Raw genomic sequence first — 26,901 nt, forward strand, 5'->3', positions numbered from 1 at the left:
GAGGGTCACGAGTTAAAGCACCGGAAGGAGCGAGGATGCCCTGGGCGGCGACTCGCGACCTCGGGAGCTGGTTGGACTGCCCTGAACTGAACTTCAGAGACTCCCAGAGCTACAAGCAGACATGCAGCGTCCACCTGCGGCCGAGAAGACTTGAGGCCTCCTGGGTCCATTGCTCTCAGGGGTCACCCCAGTTTTCCCTCGCCCGCACCCCTCGGCGCGCACCACGTCGCAGGTGAGCAGAGCTCGGCGCCGCTGGGAGGTGTCAGGTGTCGTGGGAACCGTGCCCGCGGCGCTCGGGGAGGGACAGCGATGTCACCAGCCATCGGAGACCCGCAGCGGGAGGGTCGACGCCATGGAAGGGACGCAGGTGGGCGCAGGGTGCGAGCTGCGGAGGTTTGGCACAGCGCCCGCTGGGCCGCCCACTCAAGGTCAGTGGTGGCGCACGCCGTCCCGGGCCTTCGGCAGGCAGGAGCGAGTTGTGGGTGGGGAGATCGGCGCGCCCCGCACTTGGGGTGAGTCCCGACCGTAGCTTCAGAGTCTGGGAGGCTCTGCCGCGTGTCCCCAGCCCAGGCGGTCGCCTCCCGCTTAGCCTCCAGTAGGGAGCCGAGGGCCAGTGGCCACCTGCTGTCCAGTGTCTGGTCGGGGAAGACCTAGGGAGGGTGCCCGTCTCGGAGCCGTCCGGGGCTCGAAGATGGTCTTGAAGTTGCACGGCTTGTCCTTTATTAGTGGTGTAGGGGGCTGATGGAAATAAGAGCTGAAGCTGGGGTCTCAGGAGCTCACCAGGCTCTGGCCTGGAAGGAAGACGTGCTACTGCGGGATGCACTTCAGGACAATCGGGGTGCCCCTCCACACTCTGCCCCGAAGAAATACCAGCCTGGTAAAGTCGGTTTGAGAGCTTGCCAGCCAAAAAACCCAAACAGACCAAAAACAAACAAACAAACAAACAAACAAACAAAAACCAAACCCAAAGGAAAATAGAAAAAAAGAATATGAGACCCAAGGTGTGTGTCTCGTGGAGGTTTCCTGAAGAATGGAGGTAATGTTACTCTGAAGTCAGCTATGAGGCTTTTACATTTATAGACCCCCAGCCCCAGTCTTTCTCTGATTTTCTGCAGCTCGATCCAATTAAACTAACCATCGTCATGAACAAGCAACCTCTGTGTTGGTTTGTAGATGCTAAGAATGAGACTTAACACCTCAGATTCTTCCCTGTGTCTCCACGGACCCCACATCCTGCATAGTGCTTCCTCCTGGGTGGGTGTGAGGGACTGTTTGCCAACTGTCCTTCCGTGGCTAGGGGTCTGGACAGGTGTTTTGTTTTGTTTTTTCTTAATGAGTTTTTATTGATCCTATCTTTCAATAATTTTAAATATACTAGGTTACATAAAATATTTTGTTAACATTAATTTCATCATTTGTCTAATATGGCTACTAGTTACTTAAGTGGCTTGTTAGCATAGTTCTAGAATGTTCCTCCATTATTAGAACAAACCCCAAATTTCCTCTTCCTGAACTGTACACTTTCTTTCAATTTTATGTGAGGAATAATTATGTACTTTGGTGAAACAAAATTTGCAGTTTTTAATGTGCACACCTGGAAGGGCTTTTGTGACATGATATTCTAACATTTGTAGCAAGTTCTGCATGAAAGTCTTGCTTTTGGGACTATTTGGTGCTTTGTGCTAAATATATTCATGGTGGTGGCTCATTTTCTCTTTATTCCTGTGGGTTACTGTTACACAGTGTGTGACTAGCGTGTTTAAAGTTTAATTTTCCCTGTATCGAATAGGAAGAATTTAATTACCTCTTATCTGTAATTCACCAACATACTTCATTATTAACACCGTCAATATGTTTGTGTTGATTTGTTAGTTTTGATTAACATAACACCACCTTTGTTTTAAATTCCAGAGGTAAAACATATTTAAAATATCACACCTTTTTGAAGAAATATGTTCTTGAGTGAAAATCCTAGGGATTAATAATTTCTCTCCCTTATGTCTTTACCTAAGGAGTAAAGACATAACACATTTTAACAGCATTTTAACACACATAAGCCATACTTTTGTGAGTCCAATCACAATTTCATTTTGAGGGCATTGCATATATGTTTTCTGATCAGCCATATTCTTATTAATATTTCTGTTAATCAAGAGTTTTAAAAAATTTCCCCTGGACAGTTTTCAAAGCCAGTATCTGCTGCTTAGAGTTGCTGAGCTTGCTAAGAACGCTAAAATCAGAACAAAATGTTGGATTCTAGACTTGGAAAGCAATGTGCTACCTCAACCATGACTTGTCAGATATTATATGACTGTGGTTTGAGTCCTTCCCTCCCCACTTTAATCTCTTAGTAGGAGTTATAAAAATAACAGAATCAGAATTTTTTATTCTGTGTAGATGGACTCTACTCTCTCCAATAGCTTATGGTATTTTATTTTGAATAGGTCTCCATGATATCAATATTAGTTTGAGGGAAAACCAAGATAGGTCCCAGATTCTGAATTAACTTCTTTGTCACTTTGCAAAAGCTGGCTAATAAGACAGTGAAAATGTCCCCTTGTTTTCAAAGGAACAAAGGAAATAATAGGTAGGAAATACTTTGAAATATAAAATGTGCTACATAAAAGCACTTTCAGTAAAAAGCAAATATGGAAGAAGTGGCTGATTGGGATTTGGACTAAACTGAGCTCTGCATGCCCCTTTGTACAACAGTAGGTTTTCCTGGGCTCTCATTGCTTCCTAAGAAACTTGTTGGCTATTTAAGAAGCTGATCTGTCTGCTGGGGTGGTAAGGTAAGTGGGGCTACTTGTTTAGTGTTGGACCCTATGAATGGCTTTATTTGCATTTCAATTTAATGGTCACTAGAATCCTATGAGGGTGGGTATTGTTATTCCCATTTTGCATAATAGAGAATTGAGGCTCAGAGAGACTGGCTGAGTGACTTGCCTAAGGTCTCAGAGGTGTCATATATTATTAAATACTATTATTGTCTACATTTATGTAATACTATCCATATAGTGTAGGGGCAGGAAGGACCACTGAGCAGGTTTTCTATGATCCAGCAGACCGGGAAAAGGAGGAGTCAGAGTCCTCAGTGGTTTTTTGCAGGTCTTTTATTGGGGTTCACCAGGCATGGCAGGCAGGGGTGCTGGGGGGCCGGGAGGCTGGTAGTCCTCCCAGCCCCTAGCAACGCCTCACTATCTGGGCTTTCCGGCCTTCTCTCGGCTTCTGCTTCTCTTGCTTCTCTCTCGGCTTCTATTTCGGCTTCTCCTAGGCTTCCGCTACCGGCATCCCTGTGACGCCGCCCTTAAAAGTCCAGTCTCTCAGCCCAGGTGTACCCACTTCAGGTACCTGCTATCAGGCATGCATTCAGGACCGCAGGGTTCCCTCATCTATCCTAATGGCAGGAGGGCCGAAAAGCCTGATACCTTTTACCCACCCTACAACTAGGTGTGTACATGTAATCTTAGTAATTACTAATAGGAGCAGCCCTGGTATGTGGTAACTTTCAATTGAGTGAAAATTCACTTAGTAACTGAAACAAATAGAAAAACTTCTGAAGTACAGTTTAGAACAAGGGTGCTTATTTGAAATTAGATTTGTTCTATCTCTTAACTTCTTGCAATAGCAAATATAGATTTGTGCCTTTACCTGCAGAATGGAAACAGTTTTTTTCTTTCCTGTAGAGATGGCAAATCCTGAGGTAGTAATAACTAGCTGTAGTCCTCGCGAAGATGAAAATCACTGCACTTTTAATCAGCACACATCCCCTTCTGAGGAGCTTCTATTAGAAGACCAAATGAGGCGGAAACTCAAATTTTTTTTCATGAATCCTTGTGAGAAGTTCTGGGCTCGAGGTAGAAAACCATGGAAACTTGCCATACAGATTCTAAAAATTGCAATGGTGACTATCCAGGTAAGCATCTCAGATCATAAGTTTGGCAAAAGTCTCTTTTAAGAGGACTTATGGACAATGGTTTTAACTTTTAACCACATGTATGATGGAGAACAGTAAATAAGGAGTTCTTAAACTCTTCCCTCTACAATATTTGTGAAAGAAGACCGGGGTTTTATATTTTACATTTTTCCTTTTTGTCTTTCACTAAGTTATCATTTTAGTCACATAATCCTAATTAGTTTCCAGGAAAAGAAAATTTTAATGTTTGACTTCCAATCAAGAGATTTAGCTAAAGGTTTCTAAATTGGCTATGGAAATTAGATGTTGCACAACCAGAGGATTCTTCTCCTTCCTAGTTGGTTTCCTGGGAATTTTCTCTCTGTAAACTTCAAAGGTTTCTGTTAAGGCAAGTACTTGGATTCTCACAGCCCAGTGATCATGGGAACCTTGCAGCAGAAGAATGTGGAGCTATCGAAAAAGGAATGACTCATTTTAAGAGACTTTGATTTTGCTGTCCTTGACTTAATTTTTTTTTTTTTTTTTTGGAAACCACATTGTGTGCTCCTTTATAAATACAAGTTGTGATTTGCTCTATGAAGATGTGTTTTTCTGCTGGTGAAAGTAATTATCTCTGTTAAAAGTAAAAGGGCAAAAATAAAAGTGGAATTTAATGGGAAAAAATAGATGTGATATGTTTGTTATTATCACTTTCTCTTAATTTGGGGAAAATGACATAAGTAAATATACATTGGTATCTAAGTAGAAATGTTTTTTAAAATTCTGAAATCACTAATGATTATTGCAAACAAATGCTTAAATTGTTAGAAGCTAAGGTGATTTCTTTAATTATATGAAGTTGGGAGAATTCTTGGCTAACTTTCTGATACAGGAGTTTTGTAAAGGAAACTCATATTTGAGTGACTATTCACCTATGTTGTTTTTTGTAAGTGAGGGGGAGGTACTCATATATTTGTATCAGTTGAATATGATAGGTATTCAAGTGATAGCTAGCACTTGAATATTTGTTATGTTTTGAGCTGAACATTTTATAGGCATCATCATGTTCGACTTTAAAAACAAACCTGCTGTTTAAGGTATCTCCACTTCACAGATGAGAACATTGAGACTTAGTAAAATAACTGGTCATAGTCAGGAAACAGGAAGAGTAGGACTGCAATTCAAGCTCAGATTTCATTCCCTTTTAAGATTTATGTTCTTACACTTTTTAGGGAGCTCATCCAACCTGTTTCCTAGGGTGGTCAGAGAAAAATTGACCAATGCTCTTAAGGTAGTAAGCCTGACAATAGTAAGCATGTAAAAAGCATATGGGTAAGGTTTTTTTTGTTTTTTTTTTTTTTTAAGGAATTGAGGGCTTCTAAATTGCAATGTTTCCTATACCTGAGCAATCAAGCAAGTATTGCATAAAGACAACTTTATGATTGAGTAAATAAGGATGACTTAGTGATGGAGTTCCTCTTCTTGGGAAAAAGAAGTTAGTCTGTCTGTGAAGTTGGAGATTTTGTGTCTGCATCAGCAAAAGAAAGATGTCTATAGTGATAGGAACCCTAATAAAAGCTTCTCTTCTCCCACTACTGACTCAGGCTCTGAAGTATAGCAATTCCCTCTCTGCCACTGTACTCCTGTCTGCCACCAGGTCCTTGAGGCAAGGGAACATTGTCTTCTCGTATCCTCAGTACCTAGTTCAATGCTGGCATGTGGGAGGTACTCATTTATTTGAATCAAGAACATCTTTGGAAATTCTCTGGAGTTTTTTGATTACCAATTTCAATAGATGTGAAATACCTGGAACACCAAGCTATCCTCTAATTGAGATATAAGTAGGACACTTAGCTTAAAGAGACAATTCAGAAGTGGGGGTAGAGTTAGGTGGAGAGTGGTGACGTGTGTAGTGCAGGGTATAACTCACAATGGGAGGTCAGCATGGGGCAGATCCATCTGTTCTCTATTTCCCAGTCACACCCTGGATCACGTTTTGTAGCATGGCAGGATGGATAGCGCTTGGATTTAGTCTGTTAGATGAGTTCAGATGAGTTCAGAGTTTTCACTGTGTACATGGAAGTGATGTGGCTTGAAGAAATTAACTTCTCTGAACCTTTCTGTACTCATTTCATTACTTTTTCATCTGCTGACTTGCTGACTTTTTCTTTTTTTTTTTCTTCTTTCAAGTTGGTCTTTTTTGGGCTAAGTAACCAGATGGTGGTAGCTTTCAAGGAAGAGAATACTATAGCATTCAAACACCTGTTCCTAAAAGGATATATGGACCGAACGGATGATACATATGCAGTGTATACACAAAGTGATGTGTATGATCAGATCATCTTTGCAGTGAACCAGGTAAATCAAATATGTACATTCTTTATTTGGAAGAAAGCACAGGAGTGGAAAATCGTAGTGCTGTGCTTGATAGAAACCAACATTCAAGTGTAGAAGGACAAATATTGATGTAATGACATGTATAAATGTATAAAATTTTTTTTATTTTTAAAAAAGATTTACTTATTTATGTATACAAGAACTGGGATATAGGCCAGAGGTGTGGGGGGTGAGAGGATTCACCACAGACAGAGTGGGGAACAGAACAGGCAGATTGACTGAAATACACTGCTGAGGGGAGCAGCGGGTGAGACAGGAGAGGTCTGCTGTGCCATGTGGGTAGCTCCCTGGCCGGGGATCAAACTCGTGCTTCAGTGGCTGCAGCTAGCTTCATAGGTTGCGTCTTAACCCCTTGTGCCACCAGGAAGGCCCTGAAATCACTTTAAAATTGTTATTTCAAAATATTGCCAATAAAGCTAGGAGTCAAGAAAGGTTTTTGTTTTGTAACAGAGAGACAGAAACTTCAAAGACTTAACTAAGAGAACTGGAGTTAGGATTTGGCATGGGAACCTTAAAGATTTAAAATAATTAGCCCATGACCCTGGTTGTGAGTAGTCATTAAGTCTTCAGGGTTTAATAAATATTTTGGAGTTTCCTTAACAAATAATGAGATTATTAATTTTGCAGACTCATATGATGATTTTGTAGAAAGTAGCAACCAAGACCTTAAAGTTCATTTTAAAAATAAGTAAGGCCTTTATTTGATCTGTGACAATGACTGTATTGTAATACTCACCAACTGCCCCAAAAATAGTAAGCCTGTTTTTTGACTAGTAAAATTCCTTTTCTGAGTTTCTAATCAATTTGTTTTTGCTATCAACAGTTCCTTTTGAAGAGCCTAAATATCTTATTTCAGAGGTGTCATTGAAAGTGTTCTTGAAGTCAGTTACTTCTAGACTGAATTTGTTTGCAGACTGCATTTCAGAATTATAAGTCTTCCTCAAATTATTAGCATTCTGCAATCATGCCTCTTCATTATTTAGAGATAATCTATGTACTGTAAGATGGTAAACTGCTAGGATAAAATCTGAAATTATGATACTAAGGCTTTCTGTTAGCATGTAAACAATGCTTTTGTTAAACATTTGGTTAGTTTCAATTTACATGATTGTGAACCTTTATTCACTCTTCTGTTTCTTCTTGGTTTAGTGTTGGTAAACTACAGTGTTCTAGAAATTTGTCCATTTTTTCAAGGTTATTGAATTTATTGGACTATGCCAAAATTGGTATCAGGTAAAACCACAGGGAACTACAACTAATACCAGGCAGGGGATCAAAACTGATAACTGGGCAAAACTGAAATGAATGTAACCATCTTATGAGTTCTATAAGGAAACTAGATGTGGTTAGAGGCCAGGTTGGAAGCAGGAAGACCATTTCAGAGGCTTAATTTATCCAGGTGAGAGATGCAGGTGCTGTGGACTAGGGCAGTAGCAGTGAAGACGATGAGATGTAGTCAGACTGGTAATAATTTGAAAGTAATGTGTGATTTCCTGATGGATTGGAAGTGAAGTATGAAAGAGGGGGAGGGAGTAAATGGTCATTCCTAAGTTTTGACCTGAACAGCTGATTGGCTTACAGAGTTGTTTATTGAGAAGGGAATTATTGTGAATGAAGTGGTTTCTATGTACAATTATGTTTAATGTTTTTCTTATATACCATGGTGTCATATAGAGAGATTGCTATCCAAGTTTGGAATTCAGTGCTGAGGTCAAGAAATGTAAAATTGGGACCTCCCAGGTGGTGCAAGGGGTTAAGACACAGCACAATGAAGCAATCTGCAGCCACTGCAGCATGAGTTAGATCCCGGGCCAGAGAGGTGACCCACATGGTACAGCAGATCTCTCCTGTCTCACCTGCTGCTCCCCTCAGCAGTGTAATTTAGCACATCTGCCTGTTCTGCTCCCCACTCTGTCTCTGGTGAATCCTCTCACCCCCACATCTCTGACCTGTACCCCAGTTCTTGTATGCATAAATAAGTAAATCTTTAAAAAATATTTTAAAAAAAAGAAATGTAAGTTTGGAAGTTGTCAGCATGTAGATGGTGTTTAAACATGGGCCTGAAATCAAGAGATCATTTATGGAGAGAGTATAAATAAAGAGATCCTAGACTGAATCCTAGGGCATGTGGAGATGTAGAAGTTGATGAAAAGAGGATTCAGCAAAGGGGCCTGAGAAGGAGCAGTCTGTATCTCAGAAGTCAATTATCCCATGAAGGGGAAAGCTCTCAATTGGTTCAAACACCATGGAGAAATTAAGTTAGGTGAGGAGTGAGAACTAAGCAATAGATCTGGATCAGTATGCTCACTTGCCAGTGAACTCAACAAAGCTGAGCTCAACATTGATCCCACAGACCGAGATTCTAAATGATTTCTTTCGTTTATCATAGTGTGTTTCACATGTAGCTTTTTCTTTTTAAGATTTATTTATTTATGCATACAAGAGCTGGGATACAGGCCAGAGATGCAGGGATGGGGGCGAGGGCAGAGGTAGGGGCAGGGGAGAGGATTCACCAGAAACAGAGCAGGGAACAGAACAGGCAGACAACCGAAATACACTGCTGAGGGGAGCAGCAGGTGAGTCAGGAGAGGTCTGCTGCACCATGTGGGTTGCTCCCTGGCCTGCCAGGGATCAAACTTGTGCTGCAGAGGCTGCGGATTGCTTCATAGTGCAGTGCTTAACCCCTTGCGCCACCAGGGAGGCCCTCACATGTAGCTTTTAATAGAATTTTTCTTTAAAGATTTATTTTTTATTTATTTATACAAGCACTGGGTACAGTCAGAAGCACGGGAGGGTGAGAGAATTCATCAGAGCCAGAGCGGGGAGCAGAGCAGGCAGACTGACAAAGTACACTGCTGAGGGGAGCAGCGGGCGGCAGGAGAGGTCTGGCGCCATGTGGGACCCTCGCCGGTGGCCGGGGATCGAACCAGTGCTGCAGAGACTGTGGGCAGCTTTGTAACCCAGCGCTCAACCGCTGCTCCACCAGGGAGGCCCAATAGAATTATTTATGAACCCGTCCCACTAAGTTATTTATTCCAAGAGACAGATATCACATCCTTATCTTTGTATCACCAAGGATACCGAACCACATTGTTCACAGTCAACTCTGTGTTTTCTATCTGCACATACCCATTGCTTTCAAGTTGACAGTTATTTCAAGATACCACAAGATTCATTTGTAAAAGTAACATTTTATTTTATTTTACTTAGAGGATTCAGTAGGAAAAGGGAATGCTGCTATAATAATAGTGACTAAACTGTATTCTTACAAAGGTAAAGATAAAACATAATTTTTTAGAAAAAGCTTCTTGGCTAGCCTGAAACAATTCTATTCCACTTCCTTTGTTATAGTAGTAAAGTAGAACTATGACTTTACAGGAAATAGTTCAAACGTAAGAAAGGGGCCTCCCTGGTGGCCTAGGTGTCAAGTCTTCACTCTGTCACTTCTACTGCCTAATAAGTTCCATCCCCAGCCAGGGAGCTAACCCACAAATGGCACATCAGACATCTGTCCAGGCTGCTGCTCCCGTTAGCAGTGTATTTCAGTAGATCTGTTTGTTCTGCTCCCCACTCTGTCTCTGCTAAGTCCTCTTATCCACTGTATCTCTGGCCTACACCCCAGTTCTCCTATGCAAAAAAAAAAAAAAATAATAATAAAATTTACACTGAATGTAAAAATCAGTTCCTGAACATAGTTCTTTAAAGGAGGAAAGACTGTCAAGGATTGTATGGTTTAGGTCTTTTATTTTTCAGATAGGGAATAAGAGAGAAGCTCTGAAAGTCTGTAACTTGCCCAAGGTACTAAAATAAAGCTAAAGCTAAGAACTTTTATTCACTCATGCTCTGAGCACCCTCCCCACGCCCCCTCCTGGTGTTTCACTTAGTCTGTATGTCAACATGAATGTCTTCACACAGAGGAGAGAGAACTTACTAGTTTCTAAGGTAGGGAAGGAGGGGAATCATGGCTTCATTTCTGCCTTGAGTGGTGCACACATTTTCTGTTTTTCTTTTTGGTTGAAGTACCTGCAGCTACGCAACATCTCAGTTGGGAATCATGCTTATGAGAACAAGGGTGTGGAGCAATCTGCTATGGCAATCTGTCAGCACTTCTACAAGCAAGGAAACATCTGTCCTGGGAATGACACTTTTGATATTGATCCAGACATTGAAACCGGTGATGTTCTTCTAGAGCTAGACCGTCCATTTTTAACTCCTTGATTTATATTTAAAATTAGTCATTTCAGCTCTGAAGACATTGATTAGGTTCAGTCTATTAGGTTACAGTAAGAACCATATAGGAGTTATTATGTGTCAGGTACTGTTCTAAGCCCTCTACTACAACTTGTGCATGTGCATGTGCACACACACAAACACACACACAAACACACACACACTACAGAGTTTGTTATTATTCTTTTTTTATAGAAGACTAATGTATGGCTCAGAGAGGTAAGTGATCTTTTCATTTTAGAACTGGTAAGAGACAGTGTTTAAATTTGACCCAGTGCATCTGTGCTCTTAACCACTATATTCCACTGTGTCTCGTGCTGGATAAGCCAATTAAATATTCAGACACTATCTTTACAAAGCATTATGCTTGCAAACCCTTGATGTATATAACACCCACTCTGTAGCACTTAACTATTCAGTATCTTTGGGGGAGAATGAGAACCAGAAACTGGAATAACACAGTTAATTCTTTCTAACAAAGTTCTATTTGCAGTCTGTACCTAAAAGTTTTCATTGAATTAAAAAAAATAAGTATTCAAATATTTTTAGCAACAGTCACTGTGCCTTTTTTCTTTCTTTCTATTTTTTTAGAAGGACAGTAGAGTTCTGATTAGTGAATACCTTCTATTATGCTTTCCTTTTAAAGTGCCTATTAAGGAAAAATTGTCAGCACATTAAAAAAAAAACAGTCTCTAAACTTAGAAAACCTTGACTTAGGCACTACAAATGCTTCAAACCTATACCCAAGGTACAAAAAAGGGTGGAGGGACTCAACATTTAGACTTAAAAAGACAAGAAGAAAGAGAACATTTTATGGAACGCTAATGAAAAGTGTTCAGACCTTTGTCTACCTTCTACCTACTTCAGAAATGTCAGAGAAATTTATGTCTTAAAAACAACTGTCGTCATTCACAAGTAATACTGATTAACTTTTAAAATCTTAACTCAGAAAAATACTAGAATGGGAATAGCTAGTCTTAAATATATTATCCTTTCTAGGTATAGTTTTATCTTAGGTGCTATCATATATTTTGTTCCTTTCTATGGCAGAATGTTTCTTTATAGAGCCAGACGAACCTTTCCACATAGGAACACTAGAAGAAAATAAACTCAACTTAACACTGGATTTTCACAGGTAAGGGAAGCAGATAGGAGTAGCTTGTTTGAGTGTATCTGTTTCACTGCACTGAAGCCTCCTTTGTTTTTCAGACTCCTAACGGTGGAGCTACAGTTTAAACTGAAGGCCATTAACCTTCAGACTATTCGTCATCATGAACTTCCTGACTGTTATGACTTTACCCTGACTGTAAGTGGGGACTGGACTGAATTTGGTTCTGATCTGGGGAGATAATTTTTTTTTTTATCTAGTTATAGGTTTCATCTACTTGTATTAAGGTGTGATCAAATATGCAAGTTGTTTCCACTTGAATGTGCTTAGGGGAAGCCTTAGGACAGTTGGCTCTGTTTTGGTGTAGAAAACTTTGGACTCTTTGACTGTTTTCTGCACCTCAGCGTAAGTTCTGTGAGACTCGGGACCTTGCTTTGTTCACTATTATGTCTCATGTACCAAGAACAATACCTGGTGGCACAGAGTTGATGTTCAAATACAAAAGGAACAGGAGTTTGTAGGTGCTGTACAGCTGGTTCTTACTTAGCAGTGCATGGAGAGCTGTTTAAGGTCACTGCCAAGGGCTCTTGTTACTGAGTTTCCTTACTGTGGATGTTTGCTGACTTTGGTTATTGCTCACAGTGCCTTTTGTTTTGCTGCCTCTGAGTCTCTGGGTATTTTCTCAGCTCACCCTGTCACTACTATGTTGTCTGTATTCCAGTTGCAAATGGTGCTTTAATGCTCTATAAAGAGCACAAGATGCCTCTCAGTAGAATTTGCTACTGCATGAAGTTCAGGGTCAGTGACCCAATGTTGTGTGGGCATGTATGCCAGACAGCGTTGGTACAGCTCACCTTCATATGATCTGGATTTTACTACTTCAGCAGTAATTTGTAGCAAAAGCTATTTCCATGATATTCAGTTAATTAACTGTGAGAAATCAAGCTTTCAGAGATTGTGGTTTTAAAAAATTCAGAATATAGTGTATATAATAATTATTCATATGATTTAACAAGAAAAAGCACTAAAACTATGACTGCTTTGATTAGACTACATATTTTGATACCAATATTAACCAGCAAGTTATGAATGTGCAATATTACTTTTTTTTAATTGAGCTATTTTCCAGGCTCATCCATCTTTTCTTCTTTCTTCCTTCTACCTCCCTACCCCACAAATTGAGAAATAGTACTTTTCAAAATTTGTATGTACCTTCAAGGCTTAACTTAACTGACACCTCCTTTATGGACCCTTTTGTGATTCTTCAGTTAGAAAGTACATTGTGCACTCTGAACTCCTAGGTTTTGTTTTTGTTTATGATTTTATACTTGTATGGACTTACCAACTTCTCCATTGTTTTAAAAGTTTCTTGGTGTTTATCATCAGCTCTACTAGATTAAAAGCCCCTTGAAGGCAGGCACCATTTTATTAAACTTTTTAAAAAAAATATTTTATTTATTTATATTTATTTTACATCTTTTTTTTTTTACAATGTTTGCTTTCTTTTCTCAGGTGTAGTCCCCATAGAATTCCCACCACCAATTCACCCATGCACCATCACCATAGTCCCTTATACTCTTCCGACCCTCATTTTGATCCCTCTCCCTCTTCCTCCCCTGTAGAATGTCTCTGATTTATAGTTCTGTTAATTTTTGTTTTGTTCTGTTGTGTTTTTTATTGTTATAATTTTTTCCCCATGATCCCTTAGTTGGTTCCCCTCTCTCTCTCCTGTAAGTGAAATCATTCAATATTTTTCTTTTTCCTTCTGACTTATTTCACTGAGCATAATCCCTTCTAGCTCCATCCATGTTGCTGCAAATGGTATTAGATAATCTTTTTTGATTGCTGAATAGTATTCCACTGTGTATATATACCACATCTTCTTCATCTAGTCATCTATTTTTGGGCATTTGGGTTGTTTCCAAGTCTTACCTATTATAAATAGTGCTGCAATAAATACAGGGGTGCAGGTATTCTTTTGAATTAATGTTTTTGAGTCCTTTGGGTAGATCCCTAAGAGTGGAATTGCTGGGTCATATGGTAGCACTTTAGTAACCTTTTCATCCCTCAAAGAACATAGTAGGTGACTCAAATATCCATTGAATGAATAAATGGAACACTTGTGAAATTCAGATCTATTTCAATGATTCCATAGTGTCAAAGCAAGATGGCCTGTTGACACATGCAGATGTCACATTTTTGTCATTAATGTAGAATCATATCAAGTTATTCCTGCACAATGCAGGAAAAACTGTCAGTTGGGCAGTGCATTTCATGGAATTATAAAATTATATCCTGTGAGGTAATTTACAAATAAAAAACATCAGGGCAACTTCACTGTTATAAGTAACATGATCCAGGGCAGCATACATGCAGGACTTTAGAGTCTGACAAGCCTAGATTTTTTTAATCTATTTTTTTCATATTGTTTTTATTGAGGTAATATTGGGTAACAACATTTTATATGATTTAAGTGGTATAGGTTCGCAATCTTCACTGCCTTTACCACCAAGGAACTCAGTATCTTCTACTGTAATACATAGGGCCTCTCTATCAGGGTGTTCCCCCTTCCCTGTCTGGTAGCCACCAACTTATAATAAGATTTCTAGGATTTATTTTGGTTTAGTTTTTCTGTTCCATGTTTTATTTCTCTGTATTCTACTTGTGAGTGAAATCATCTGGAATTTGTCTTTGCAAATGTCAAGATTTCCTCTCTTTTTTATAGCCAAGTAGTATTCCATTATGCGTGTGTGTGCATGTGTGCATGCTTTCACGTGCAACATCATCTCAATCCATTCATTTTCCATTGTACATTTAAGGTGTTTCCATAAACTAGAGAAGTCTACATTTTCATTCCAACTCACCAATTAGACTTTCATAGCACATACTTTCATCTTTTTTCTTCTGTGGTTCTTTTTGGATAGTTACTATCCATTGTCTTCAATTTTTGTTCTCCCCTATCTAATATGCTGTTAGTTCCATCCATTCTTTTTTCTCCTTTGAAGAATTAAGATTCTTTTAACTTGCTGAGATGTGATTGGCATTAAGCCAAAGTTTATTTACTAAACAGATATTTAATGAGCAGTTACCATTATAAGATCCTGAGGATTTTTGTGTGGGTAAACATACTTTCTCCTTGGCATGGATTTCTGACTCATTGAAATAATACTGAGCATCTTCCTTGTGTGAGGACATGGGCTGGGTCCTCCACAGCTGTGGAGATGGGCAGACACTGATAATGCCTGTGATTGCTTGTTAAGGAAAGAAGCTTGTAGTCTAATGTGAGTTATTAGACTCATTAAATTTATTTGAAATCTTATATATGAAGTGATATCTGATTTTCCCCATGAAGAGACTTCATTAAAACTCACATGACAGATTTTTAAAGAACTTTTTTTCATTAGGATTTAGGAGAGAAGGCTCTAAAAATAAACAAAAACAATGTTAATTCCTTTCCCTTCCTCTCCAAGTCCCTATATGGGGAAGTAGAGGGAATGGGGAAAACAGAAAGACTATGAAAGGCATGACTTTGTTCTACTCGGTGTCTGGTGTCCTGAAAGAGTTATCCTGAGAGCAAGAGAAAGCTGTTGATTCCCAGTGACCACTTTATAATACATCCTATTCTAGAGTGACAGAGGTCTGGGCTAGAATGAAGTCAGAAAAGCTTCACCTGAAATGTCTCAAGACTAAAATAATGAAACTCTGTGTTAGTAAGGATTACGGTAGCACCAAAAATCTGTCCCCAAGGTCCTTCTAGCAGGTAGGGAAAGTCCCTGTTGTATCAGTTCTTGTTCATATCAAAAGGGCAACTTAGTGTTACTTAGAATTGGGGGTGGGGGGATTTTTGTTTTTAAAGTTGTCCAGAGTCTATATACTCTCCTAGAAACTGGATTTTAGAGACTAGAAGTTCTTTATATAACATCTAGTTTAACAATTTCAGTTCACGGAGAAATAAGGGAACTTCCCAAGATTGAAAAGAGCAACAGGTTAGGGATGAAAATCTGGGCCTCCTGTCATTTTGAAAGAATTGTTTCCTAATTAATACACAAGTGGATCTTGGTTTCAAAAACTATGGGTATGTTTTTGACCTTTTCCCTCTTCTTCACAGATAACATTTGACAACAAAGCCCATAGTGGAAGAATTAAGATAAGCTTAGATAATGACATTTCCATCAGAGAATGTAAAGACTGGCATGTATCTGGATCAAGTAAGTGATGAGTTTAATGAGTTTTCAGAATGGTTATTAAATTACTCAGGAATTCATGGAGAATCAAAGGAAAGAATTGGACCATTTGGCTTATTCCATACCAAAAAAACAAAATCAAAAAAATTCCCAACCCCCCCCCAGCAAAAAACCCCACATATATGACTAAACCAATATTTATTGATGAATACATAAGTATTCATCTACATTATCCACATTTTAATATTTTAAACGTCCTTCAATAGGCAGCCTTTCCCTGCTCCCACCCACTCCACTCCACATAACACCTCCCCCTTTTTTTTTAACAAATAAAGAAACTAAGGCTCTGAGATGAATCTTAGTGTCTGTGATCATACAGTCAGGGAGAAATCAGGTAGGATCTGATTCTGAAGTATCCTGTCAATTGTCCTTGTCTTCTGTCCAGGTTAAAATGTAGGCTAAGTGAGGAAAGTCTCTATTCCTAGAAATATGGATGCAAAATCAGATACAAAATGAGAATATTGCTGAGAATTTTTGAACTGAAATAGAGAAAATTGGAAAGAATTTATGTATCTCATTTTCTAGTCCCTTGTAAGTAACATAATTATATGTTGTGCTTGACTTACTCAGTAGATCAAGAGTTTTCAGATTCTGATGAGTACAACAATCATCCCATTTTTCTGCTAAAATGCAGTTTCTTCAGCTCTACAAAAGACAGTCAGTCAGAGGTCTGGGGTGGGGCTGAGGAATGTGCAAATAAGCCTTATTCACCCCATACATGGATAATAATTGCCTAGGGATTTTTTGTGATTAAGTTATAGTTCAGAAGTAGTAATGAGGAATAAGAGTAAATAAAATGAAATTTGGTCATTGTAACATTTTTTTTCACTAGTGACTTCCTCTTAAATCACAAACTTTTATTTCAATCACAAAATCACTTATTTAAAACACACACCTGTTTTATCCTGTGTTACTACATCTCCATTAACTTTAGAATAGGGAAAATGAGAGCTAGTAGAAGTTTCTGGCACACAGGCTTTCTCTCAAATGTTTGCTTCTTGGTTTTTCAGTTTTTCTAAAGTATATTTAGACATCGGCATAACAATTGGATACCTGGCAAACATTAATGGAATGCTTCATTACAGAACTAGTCTTAATGCTTTATCTTTTTGTCAGCATAGAGCAGTCTAATTATTAAATAGAGAGCAGCTTTGTTGCAGAACAGCTGGCCCTGAGCTGTCTGCCACCCCCTCACCTGGCTCCATGCATGCTGGCCCGACTCTCATTGCAGTTCTCCAAGCATCTTTGCCTGGTCGGCTCAGTCTCTTCACTCAGGTCTCAGCCAAAATCCACTGCCTCCTTGGTGAAGCCTTCCTTTATGATGCAGTACGAATGAGCTCTCTTCTCCCATTCACCAACCTCCTTCTTCGAAAGCTATGATTCATTGCTCCTGAAGAGTTTTTGAATATGCAGTTTCTAATTCAGGGTATAGAACAGGACAGGAGAATGTACATTTCTTTTTTTTTTTCAGTTTATTTATTTATGCATAAGAACTGGGGTACGGGCCAGAGGCATGGAGGGGTGCCAGGATTCACCAGAGAGAGAGTGGGGAACAGAACAGCCAGATCTACTGAAATACACTGCTGAGGGGAGCAGCGGGTGAGGCAGGAGAGGTCTGCTGCGCCATGTGGGTAGCTTCCGAGAGATGCTGGGGATCATTAATATAGAGAGCAGGGTGCTGGGGACAGACCACACAAGTTTGAATCCTGTCTTTGTTGTTCCTTACTGTGTAACCTGGACAAGTTCTGCAGCCTCTCAGGGCTTCAACTTTTTCACCTGCTCAATGAGGGTAGTCATGCCCATCTCCTGGATAACTGTGAGGATCAAAGGAGGCAGTACCTATAAAGTGCTTAGAACTTTGATTGGCAAGAAATGCATTCAACACACTGGCGATTGTCACTCCTTTACTTCCCATCACTTACTCCTGTCTGAAATGTTTTGTTCATTCACTTGTTTCTTTCTTTGCTTGTTTTGCTGTAGTTGAAGTTCTATGATAATGGGGGCTTATTTGCCTTGTTCTCCACTGTGTCCTCAGAATCTAGAAAAACACCAGCTGCAGAGTGGACACTCAAATATTGGGTTGTCAGAAAAGTCATGATGCATTTTTGCATACAAAACAGAAAAAAATGTGTTATGACTTTTCTGACAACCCATAATTATACTTAGTATATTTTAAGAAGATATTTAGGGAGAGGCTGACTGTATTAAGAACAGAAGACCACAAGCTATCTGAAGTTTTTGATTGATAGTTTTCAGAAAAAAAGAACTTTTAACTTTGTTTGAAAACCAATAAGAAGAATTTATCAGGACTTTTTCCTGTGTCCTCTTTGTGGGAAGAGTTTGAATTATCCAAAATTCTTCTAAAAAGAGCATGAAGTATCCATATATAATTAAAAATACTTCTGAAGGGCAGATTGAACCAATGGAAAGATACCAGGTTTTGAACAAGAGGCTCAACTGCTTGAATGTCAATTTTCCCTAAATTAATAAATTTAACATGATCCCCCTCTCTCCCAATTATCAGTAAGATTTTTACTGGAACTTGTCAATCTGATCTTAAGGAATATATTAAAAAGTAAATAAGCAGGAACACCTAGCAAAATTTTCAAAAAAGAGTAATAATAGGTCTTTGGCATAGGCATTAAAACACAAAAACATCAAAAAGGTAAGCTATGGAACTTGAATACATACAGTAATTTGATACATGATAAAGATGCATTTCAAGTCACTGGGAATGATAATTTGCCCTTTCGATCAGCAAAAGCTCAAGATTACTCATGTCCAGTGGTAGAGAGGATGTGGAGCTATGTAAACACGCAAAATCTTTTTGGAGAACAATTACTAGAATTGCTGTTTGGAGACATATGATCTGTGTTAACCCAACAATCCCACCTGTAGATACTGGCTCATGAATCATTTGCACTTGTGGACACAGACGATTTGTAGAACTGTTTTTAGTGGAGAAAATAGATTATAGTCCAAGTGTCCATATAAATATTGTACATTTATAATGCAACGTGACAATTAAAAAAGGCTAAAAACGAAAAGAAAATTAGAAGTAGAAGTTTCCATTTAATGTCCTCCTACATTGAGCATGTAATCCTCTTTCCTTCCAGTTCAGAAGAATACTCATTACATGATGATCTTCGATGCCTTTGTTATTCTGACATGCGTGGCTTCATTAATCCTCTGCCTTCGATCTGTGATTAGAGGGCTTCAGCTTCAACAGGTAGGAATTGTTGCTTTCTAGAAATGCGATGGATATTTTGATTTAACAGGGAAATTCACTCTGCTTTCCTTTTCTCCCTGAAGGAATTTGTCAGTTTCTTCCTCCTCCACTATAAGAAGGAAGTTTCTGTTTCTGATCGAATGCAATTTGTCAATGGATGGTACATTATGATTATTATTAGTGATATATTGACAATTATTGGATCAATTCTGAAAATGGAAATTCAAGCAAAGGTAATTTTTTTTCTAGTTTTGCTATCATTAATATCAGATAAATGGTACTAGAATGTGAGAATCAGTAGAGTAAGTCATTTTTTATTCAAACATTGTATCTCCCTTCTGTACCAGTCAGGGTGGGTTTCCAGCTTGGCCATTCACTCGATTTCACAGTCATTCAGGGACCCATATTGTTTCTCTGCCAGTCATTAGGGCCTTGTCTGGACTGCATGATGTTGCTGGGTCACTGCATAGATTGCAGCCCATGGGAAGGGAAAACCATCCTATGGTGTAAGTTCTCCCACAGTTGTATAACTTTTGCCTGGAGGTGACTGATATCCTTTCGGTCCACATCCCACTAGAGACAATTTAGTCACATATAGCTTCCAGGGACCCTGGCAATACAGGCCAGACCTGTGCCTGGGAAGGAAAAAAATGGGGTTAGGTTGACATTAAGCAGCTGCTACCATACCTGAGCTGTAGCGTATGTCATTGAAATAGAGGGTTAACTTTAGGGAAAAGAAGAGAAGGGGTGATTTGATTTATAGAACATCTTTATTTTTTACCACCCTCAACTATTTCAATGAGCCCTTAGTGGTGTCCAACAACCTCTCCACTTTTTTCTAGACCATTCACTCCCCCTGTCTTATAAATGTCATGTGTACTGTCTGTCCTGAAACCTCTGACACTGCTGTCCCATCCTCACTTACAGCTGATGATCTTACTTCTGTTTCATAAAACAATTGAAAAAATTGAACAGCCACAAACTCCCACTTCTTTTATCTACCTGCCAGCACCAGTGTCCACACATTGTTTTTCTTTTGCGGCTTTTTTCTGTGTATTATTCAGGCTTCTGGGTTAACTTTGCCACAAGCCCACCAGACACCATCCCGCCTTGCATAGCTCCAACTATTCTTCTCTTTGTCCTGCATTATCAGAGTTCCTGCTATTATCCTCTCATATCATATCCATTATCCATAGTTTTTTTCCTCCTCTCTAAAAAGACCAACTCTCAACCTGTTTCTTCCTTCGGCCACATTCCCATTTCTCTCCCCTTATAGAAAAAGGTCTCAAAAGAGTAGTTAATCTTGTTTCTGATTCTGCTCCTCCCATTCTCCTGTTTACTAAGGCTTCCCTCCACAGAAAGTATTCTTTCCAGTCACCTCCTTGTTGCTAACCCCAATAATCAATCATTTATCTATTGACTGTTCTTTTTTTTTTTTTTTTTTTTAAAGATCTATTTACTTATTTATACAAGCACTGGGTACAGTCAGAAGCATGGGAGAGAGAACTCACCAGAGCCAGAGTGGGGAACAGAACAGGCAGACTGATGAAATACACTGCTAAGGGAAGCAGAGGGCGAGACAGGAGAGGTCTGCCGCGCCATGTGGACCCTCGCTGGTGGCCGGGGATCGAACCAGTGCTGCAGAGGCTGTAGGCAGCTTCGCAGCCCAGCGCTCAACTGCTGCGCCACCAGGGGAGGCCCTATCTATTGACTGTTCTTAACACTGTAAGGGCAGAATCTGTCAGGGAAGCAGGCATCACTCAGAGAGGAGGGAAGTTCTTTATTTACATGGGTGGGCCTTACACCTGAAGGCCCAGGGAGATCTCTCTCCAAAGTCTGAGCCCCAAGCAACCAAGTTACAGAGTACATATTAATTAAAGCAAGGGGGCAGTCATCTGGGAATGCATGAATCAGGGTGTGTGTTCCCTAAAACTTTCAGTTGACAGGCTATGTTCCAACTGTAGCTAATCAACAGGTCAGCCTGACATTTTCCACTTCAACACCTCTAGCAGTCCCTCTTTGTTGATGCAACTTTTCACTGGGCTATCACTTACCTAGTTTCTTCTAAGTCACTGGTTGGTCTTCTGACTTTCCTTTACTGCTTCCCATTCCTCTCGCAGATCTATTAAAGTGACAGGGCTTCAAGCTGAAGTGCTCCGCCAACTCTTTTCTGCTACTGTCTTGGTGATCTTATCCTATCCCATGGTATTGAGTAGTATCTTTTTGTCCAGGATTTCTGAATTTGTATCTTCAGCTTGGAATTTTTCCCTGAACTCCACCCTCACAGCCCAAACCTGCTTCTCTGTGGCTTTTTTAACTTTATTTAATTAATCACATACCTATTAAGACAAAACCATAAATACATCCTTGATTTCTATCTTTCACTAATCCTCTCTCACCCACATCTAATTCAAGAGGAAATCCTATTGGTCTACCTTTGAAAATCACCTCCTCACTTCACCACTACCAGCTTCACCACTATTCTGCATAAAAGGCAAAGTTATGTAATTACCCTGCACTACCTGCCCCTTACCTCTATGGCCTTCCTTGCCCCATCACTCACTCCAGCCAGACTCACTATCTTGCCAGATGTCTTCCTCTTGGAGACCTAGCTCTTGCTGGTTCCTGTACCTAGAAATGTCTTCCTCCAAATTTTTGCTTGGCACGCCTCCTTGTTTCCTTCAGGTCTTTCCTCAAATGCCTCCTTCCCTAATTATTTAAAATGCAACACCACACCCATTCCTTAATCCCTTCCCTTGACTTTTCTCTTCAGCATTTACCATCAGCTAATGCACCCAAAGGTTCCCCCCATCAAGATTTATTTATTTGTTTGTTTGTTTGTTTGTTTATTTGTACAAGCACTGGGTACAGTCACAAGCGCGGGAGGGTGAGAGAATTCACCAGAGCCAGAGCAGGGAGCAGAGCAGGCAGATGGACCGAAGTACACTGCTGAGGGGAGGAGCAGCGGGCGGCAGGAGAGGTCTGCGAGCCATGTGGGATCCTCCTCCGGTGGCCGGGGAGCAGCCGGGGATCGAACCGGCACTGCAGAGGCTGTGGGCAGCTTCGCAACCCATTATTTCTTCCCCAATTGGGTTTCTGCAATATAATCTGATTTTTTTTCCCCTACTCTGTTTTAGAGTCTAACAAGTTATGATGTCTGTAGCATACTTCTTGGCACTTCTACCATGCTGGTGTGGCTTGGAGTCATCCGATACCTTGGTTTCTTTCAGAAGTACAATGTAAGGAATTCCATGGCTGTCCATGCTGTTGATATGTCTCTCTTGTAAAGTTACTGCACTGCTTTGGCTGAAGGACAAGGGATTCTAATGACCTCTCTTGCTTCCCCAGCTCCTTATTCTGACCCTTCAGGCAGCATTGCCCAATGTCATGAGATTCTGCTGCTGTGCAGCTATGATTTATTTAGGCTATTGCTTCTGTGGATGGATTGTGCTGGGGCCTTACCATGATAAGGTACAGAAAAGCAAATTTTTTTCTGTTGCTATTAAATTCTTAAAACAGTGCCAATGACTTGTTATCCTTTAAAATGAGCTCCTTTTTTTTGTGAACCAGCCTTAAGATGTTGATGGTAGTATATCATTACCATGTTTATGAACTGATAAGTTGTGACCAACTTATTAAGTCACAACTTAAGTTGTGACTTAAGAGGATGATTAATTCAACTCTTTTTGTGGAGTATGTCGGCTAAGTCCTTTTTATCACCCCTGAAGTTAAGTTTAATCTGTTTGATTCATCACTATGTATTAGAGTAATCTATTTAGGTAAGCCTTCTTGAAATGTGACCGCATTTCTAAAGTCGTACAGGGAGAAATTTGTAGGAATATTTGCAGTTTTTGTTACCAGAATTATAGCCTTTACTATAATACCATTTTCTTTAATGGGGTGAATTTTGAAATTAGAAGCATGAGTGTGCATGGTTGGGACCTTGATTTCTCTGCAAAAGCATATCAAGAATTGTTAGGGGGAAGTGATGTCCTGAGTTAATCCCATATAGGCTTTGTGGACTCCACCCCCACTCCAGACTAAAGCCATCAAGACTCTGGGAAAGACAAATCCCATCACCACCAAGGGAGGGTGGCTGGGACCTGAGGGTGGAGTTGGGCAGCCAGGTTGGATATAAAAAAACCAAACACGTGGGCCTTGGGCTCTCTGGCTCGCGATCGCTCGCCTCCCAGCTTCACCGCTCCTGGCTGGCGGCCAGCTCTCAGAGCGCCATTTTGGGATTCCTGATCGGCGGATCGGGTAGGACTCATTTAAAACTTTGTCTCCCACTTTTCTCCCAGAGCTGTACATTTCCTCATTTCCCCTTCCCTTGTAAATAAACCTTTTATTAACCTTTCGCGTGTGCCTGCAGTAGAGCATTGATAAGTCCTTTTAAGCGCGCGGGTGAGGACCCACAGTCAGGCACCCCGTTTTGTATCGGGGTTGCTCTACAACAGTTTGGCGCCCAGCGTGGTTTCCAAGTTACACCCGCGGTTGACCAGCCCAAAGTAACATTCCTTGCGTTGGTCACCCTAAGCGCACTAGTTCTGCAGGACTAGCAGCATAATATTTGTCTCTAGTCCTGGTTGCTCTACAACAGAATCACTTTAGACCAAGGTAAAGGGAAGGGTAAAGCTTGACGTGGAAGAACACTGAGGGGGCAGATCAGCCTGTGCTGCCTTTGGTTCAGCCTGCTTCTAGTAAGAGGAGTATGCCGAAAGGCCTGCTTGTCCCAGGAAGCATAGTAGGCTTACACATGTTATGTGTCTCACAAAGCAACTGCTTATAGTTGCCTCAGGTTATTTGTTTGAAAGGGTATTTTGGCATATCTGGACCCATTATTATTTTTTAAAGACATTTATTTATGCATAGAAAAACTGGGGTGTAGGCCAGAGGGATGGGCGGGGGTGGGGGGTGAGAGGATTCACCAGAGACAGCGTGGGGAGAACAGCAGATTTTACTGAAACACTGCCAAGGGGAGCAACAGGCAAGACAGGAGAGGTCTGCTGCACTATATGTGGGCTAGCTCCCTGGCTGGGGATCAAACTCAGACCACAGTGATGATAGCGTGATAGTGCTAAGACTTAACCCCTAGACCACCAGGGAGGCCCCTGGCCCCACTATTTTTAATGGGGTGTTATGAATGAATTTTCCATTGGGAAGGAATGTGGAATAAAGTAACCTCTTTCTCTTTTTCTTTTTCCAGTTTCGTTCTCTGAACATGGTCTCTGAGTGCCTTTTCTCTCTGATAAACGGAGATGATATGTTTGCCACATTTGCAAAAATGCAGCAAAAAAGTTACCTGGTTTGGCTGTTTAGCAGAATTTACCTCTACTCATTCATCAGCCTCTTTATATATATGATTTTAAGTCTTTTTATTGCACTGATCACAGATACATATGAAACGATTAAGGTAGGTTCATCAAGAGCCACACATAAGCAGCAGCATTTTTCTAGATCTTGTAGAGTGACAACAAAATGTTGTGCCTTGGGGGCAAGGGAATTGATGGAAATTTTTATTTCTTCAGGGTAAAGAAGAACTTCAATTTTAGATACTAAGAAACAGAAATGAAGGAGAAATAGAATTTCTAGAATGTTAAAAGTTTTGTCTATCAGTAGTTGTGCTTTTTCAAACAAGCTTACTAATCTATTATTAGAATTATAAAAATATAGGGTGAGTGAAGCAGGTGGTATTTCAGAAAGCCAAAATTTTGTGGGGAACTTTTAAAATTCAAGTTTTTTTAAAAAAAGATTTATTTATGCATACAAGAACTGGGGTGCAGGTCAGATGTGGGGGGGTGGTGAGAAGATTCACCAGAGACAGAGTGGGGAACATAACAGGCACATCTACTGAAATACACTGCTGAGGGCAGCAGCAGGCATGACAGATGAGGTCTGCTGTGCCATGTGGGTAGCTCACTGACGGGATCAAACTCATGCTGCAGTAGCTGCAGATAGCTTCATAGTGCTGTGTCTTAACCCCTAGCGCTACCAGGGAGGCCCTGATTGCAGATCTTTTCTAGCCAGATTACATGCCAGAGATCTTAGACCCCAAAGTGATAAGAGACCATTAAACAAAAACTGTCTGTCCAGATGACTCCAAAAGAGTGTGAAGACTAGGGGGCGCCCTTGTGGCATTCAGATCTTTGTCCAGATAACAAACCAACTCAGGGCTATGCTGAGGTCTTCAGAGAAAGGTGAGGAACCCCCAACCCTCGGCTTCCAGCACCACCACTGTTAATCTACATCATCTAAGCTTCTTATTTCCTGAACCATGTTTCACCCAAGGTGCCTGCTTACCCTGACCTTGAAAGTCATGGGGCTTCAGGACAGAGTGGTGACAATTTCTCAGACTTGGGACAGGGCTGACTGGATTCTCCCTGGAAGGGGGACTCAGACTCAGATTCAGCAGACCCATTTTGAGTTAAATTAGACCCACAAGAGAGCCCAGGAGGGCTCCTTAGCCAAACCTAGAAGTGACTCCAGAGGCCCGATCTCCCTGAAAATTCTTGGAAGTGGCTAAACTATTCCTCTAGACAGATCTCCTCTCCCTGTCATATGATCCATTTTGAATTTAAAATAAAACCATTTTCGGGCCTCCCCTGGTGGCGCAGGCATTTGAATGCAGCACTGTGAAGCTGTCCGCAGCCACTGCAGCATGGGTTTGATTCCGGCTGGCCAGGGAGCAACCCACATGGCGCAGCAGACCTCTCCTGCCTTGCCCGCTGCTCCCCTCAGCAGTGTATTTTGCCAGTCTGCCTGTTCTTTCCCCCGTTCTGTCTCTAGTGAATCCTCTCACCCTCTCCCACATCTGGCCTGTACTCTGGTTCTTGTATGCGTGAATAAATCTTCAAAAAAAAAAAAAAACAATTTTTTTCAAGAACTTTTGTTAATGAGAGTTATTTTGTTCTTCTTCTGTATAGCATTACCAACAAAATGGTTTCCCAGAGACTGAACTACGTATGTTTATATCAGAATGCAAAGATCTACCCAATTCTGGAAAATACAGATTAGAAGATGACCCTTCAGTATCCATATTCTGTTGTTGTAAAAAGTAACTGTCAGGATTATCTGTACCCTAGAGGACAATATTACATGTTCCTGAGTTGGAAGACAATATAGATATTTTAAGATTGGGTGTACTATGTTTGAAGGCTGTTATTGATATTTTGAACAAATTGATGGCTGTAATTGATTAAGATCTATGTTTATATATGTACTTTTTTTATATTTAAAGGGCAGGTTTATTAGGGAAGGGATAATACAGTTAAAGACACTTGCATAGACACAAGCAGGCAGGAAGAGCTGCCCCAGAAGAGAGAGGTTTGCTAAGAGAGGGCTGCATGGTTGTAGGCGGGAGGCCTTTAACAGGTTATGGGCAGGGAGGAAGGCTGCTGCCTGCCATACAGAGGGAGAGAGTTGGTGAAAAGAGGCACCTGCATACTGACAGGTGGGCAGTGGGAGTGCTGCCTGCTTATATTTTTAAAAATGATGTTTAATATCTACAGTTTTATGTTTTTTTTTTAAACTAACATTGATGAGGTAAGCTACTGAATTCTTGTTCTTTCTTGGTCATTTTGCAATAGCTTTAGAATGTGTTCTCTCTGCCGCTCTTTATTCCAGGTCTTACACTCTTGCTTCCAGCTATTCCGACTGTGCAGATTGTGTCATCGTATAAAACCATGGTCTGACAGTGATTTCAGGCCACTCACTAGCCCTGGCCTGGATAGCTCTCAGGGGTCTATCCCTAAGAGACAGATGGTTGTTGTATATCCAGTAGTCGCTGCATTTAAAAATT

The 26,901-nt window shown here is 40.5% G+C and overlaps 1 protein-coding gene across 2 annotated transcripts; it reads left to right on the forward strand.

Annotated features, from left to right (window-relative positions):
• Positions 1 to 352: 352 nt before the first annotated feature.
• Positions 353 to 26,161, forward strand: MCOLN3 (mucolipin TRP cation channel 3; the record flags this gene model as incomplete). 2 transcript variants are annotated; one of them, XM_084242626.1, is made up of 13 exons in its annotated part: positions 353 to 428; positions 3,687 to 3,916; positions 6,086 to 6,253; positions 10,313 to 10,466; positions 11,573 to 11,657; positions 11,732 to 11,828; positions 15,739 to 15,838; positions 18,991 to 19,103; positions 19,187 to 19,336; positions 22,241 to 22,342; positions 22,452 to 22,574; positions 24,310 to 24,516; positions 26,027 to 26,161. In XM_084242626.1, the coding sequence occupies 13 exons, from the start codon at positions 353 to 355 to the stop codon at positions 26,159 to 26,161; spliced, it is 1,740 nt and encodes a 579-aa protein (XP_084098752.1). The 2 variants fall into 2 exon arrangements, with proteins under 2 accessions (XP_084098752.1, XP_084098753.1); XM_084242627.1 differs by lacking the exons at positions 353 to 428; positions 6,086 to 6,253 and having other exon boundaries at positions 3,689 to 3,916.
• Positions 26,162 to 26,901: the final 740 nt, after the last annotated feature.

This window comes from Talpa europaea, assembly GCF_964194135.1.
Source record: "Talpa europaea genome assembly, chromosome: 9".
NCBI lineage: Eukaryota > Metazoa > Chordata > Mammalia > Eulipotyphla > Talpidae > Talpa > Talpa europaea.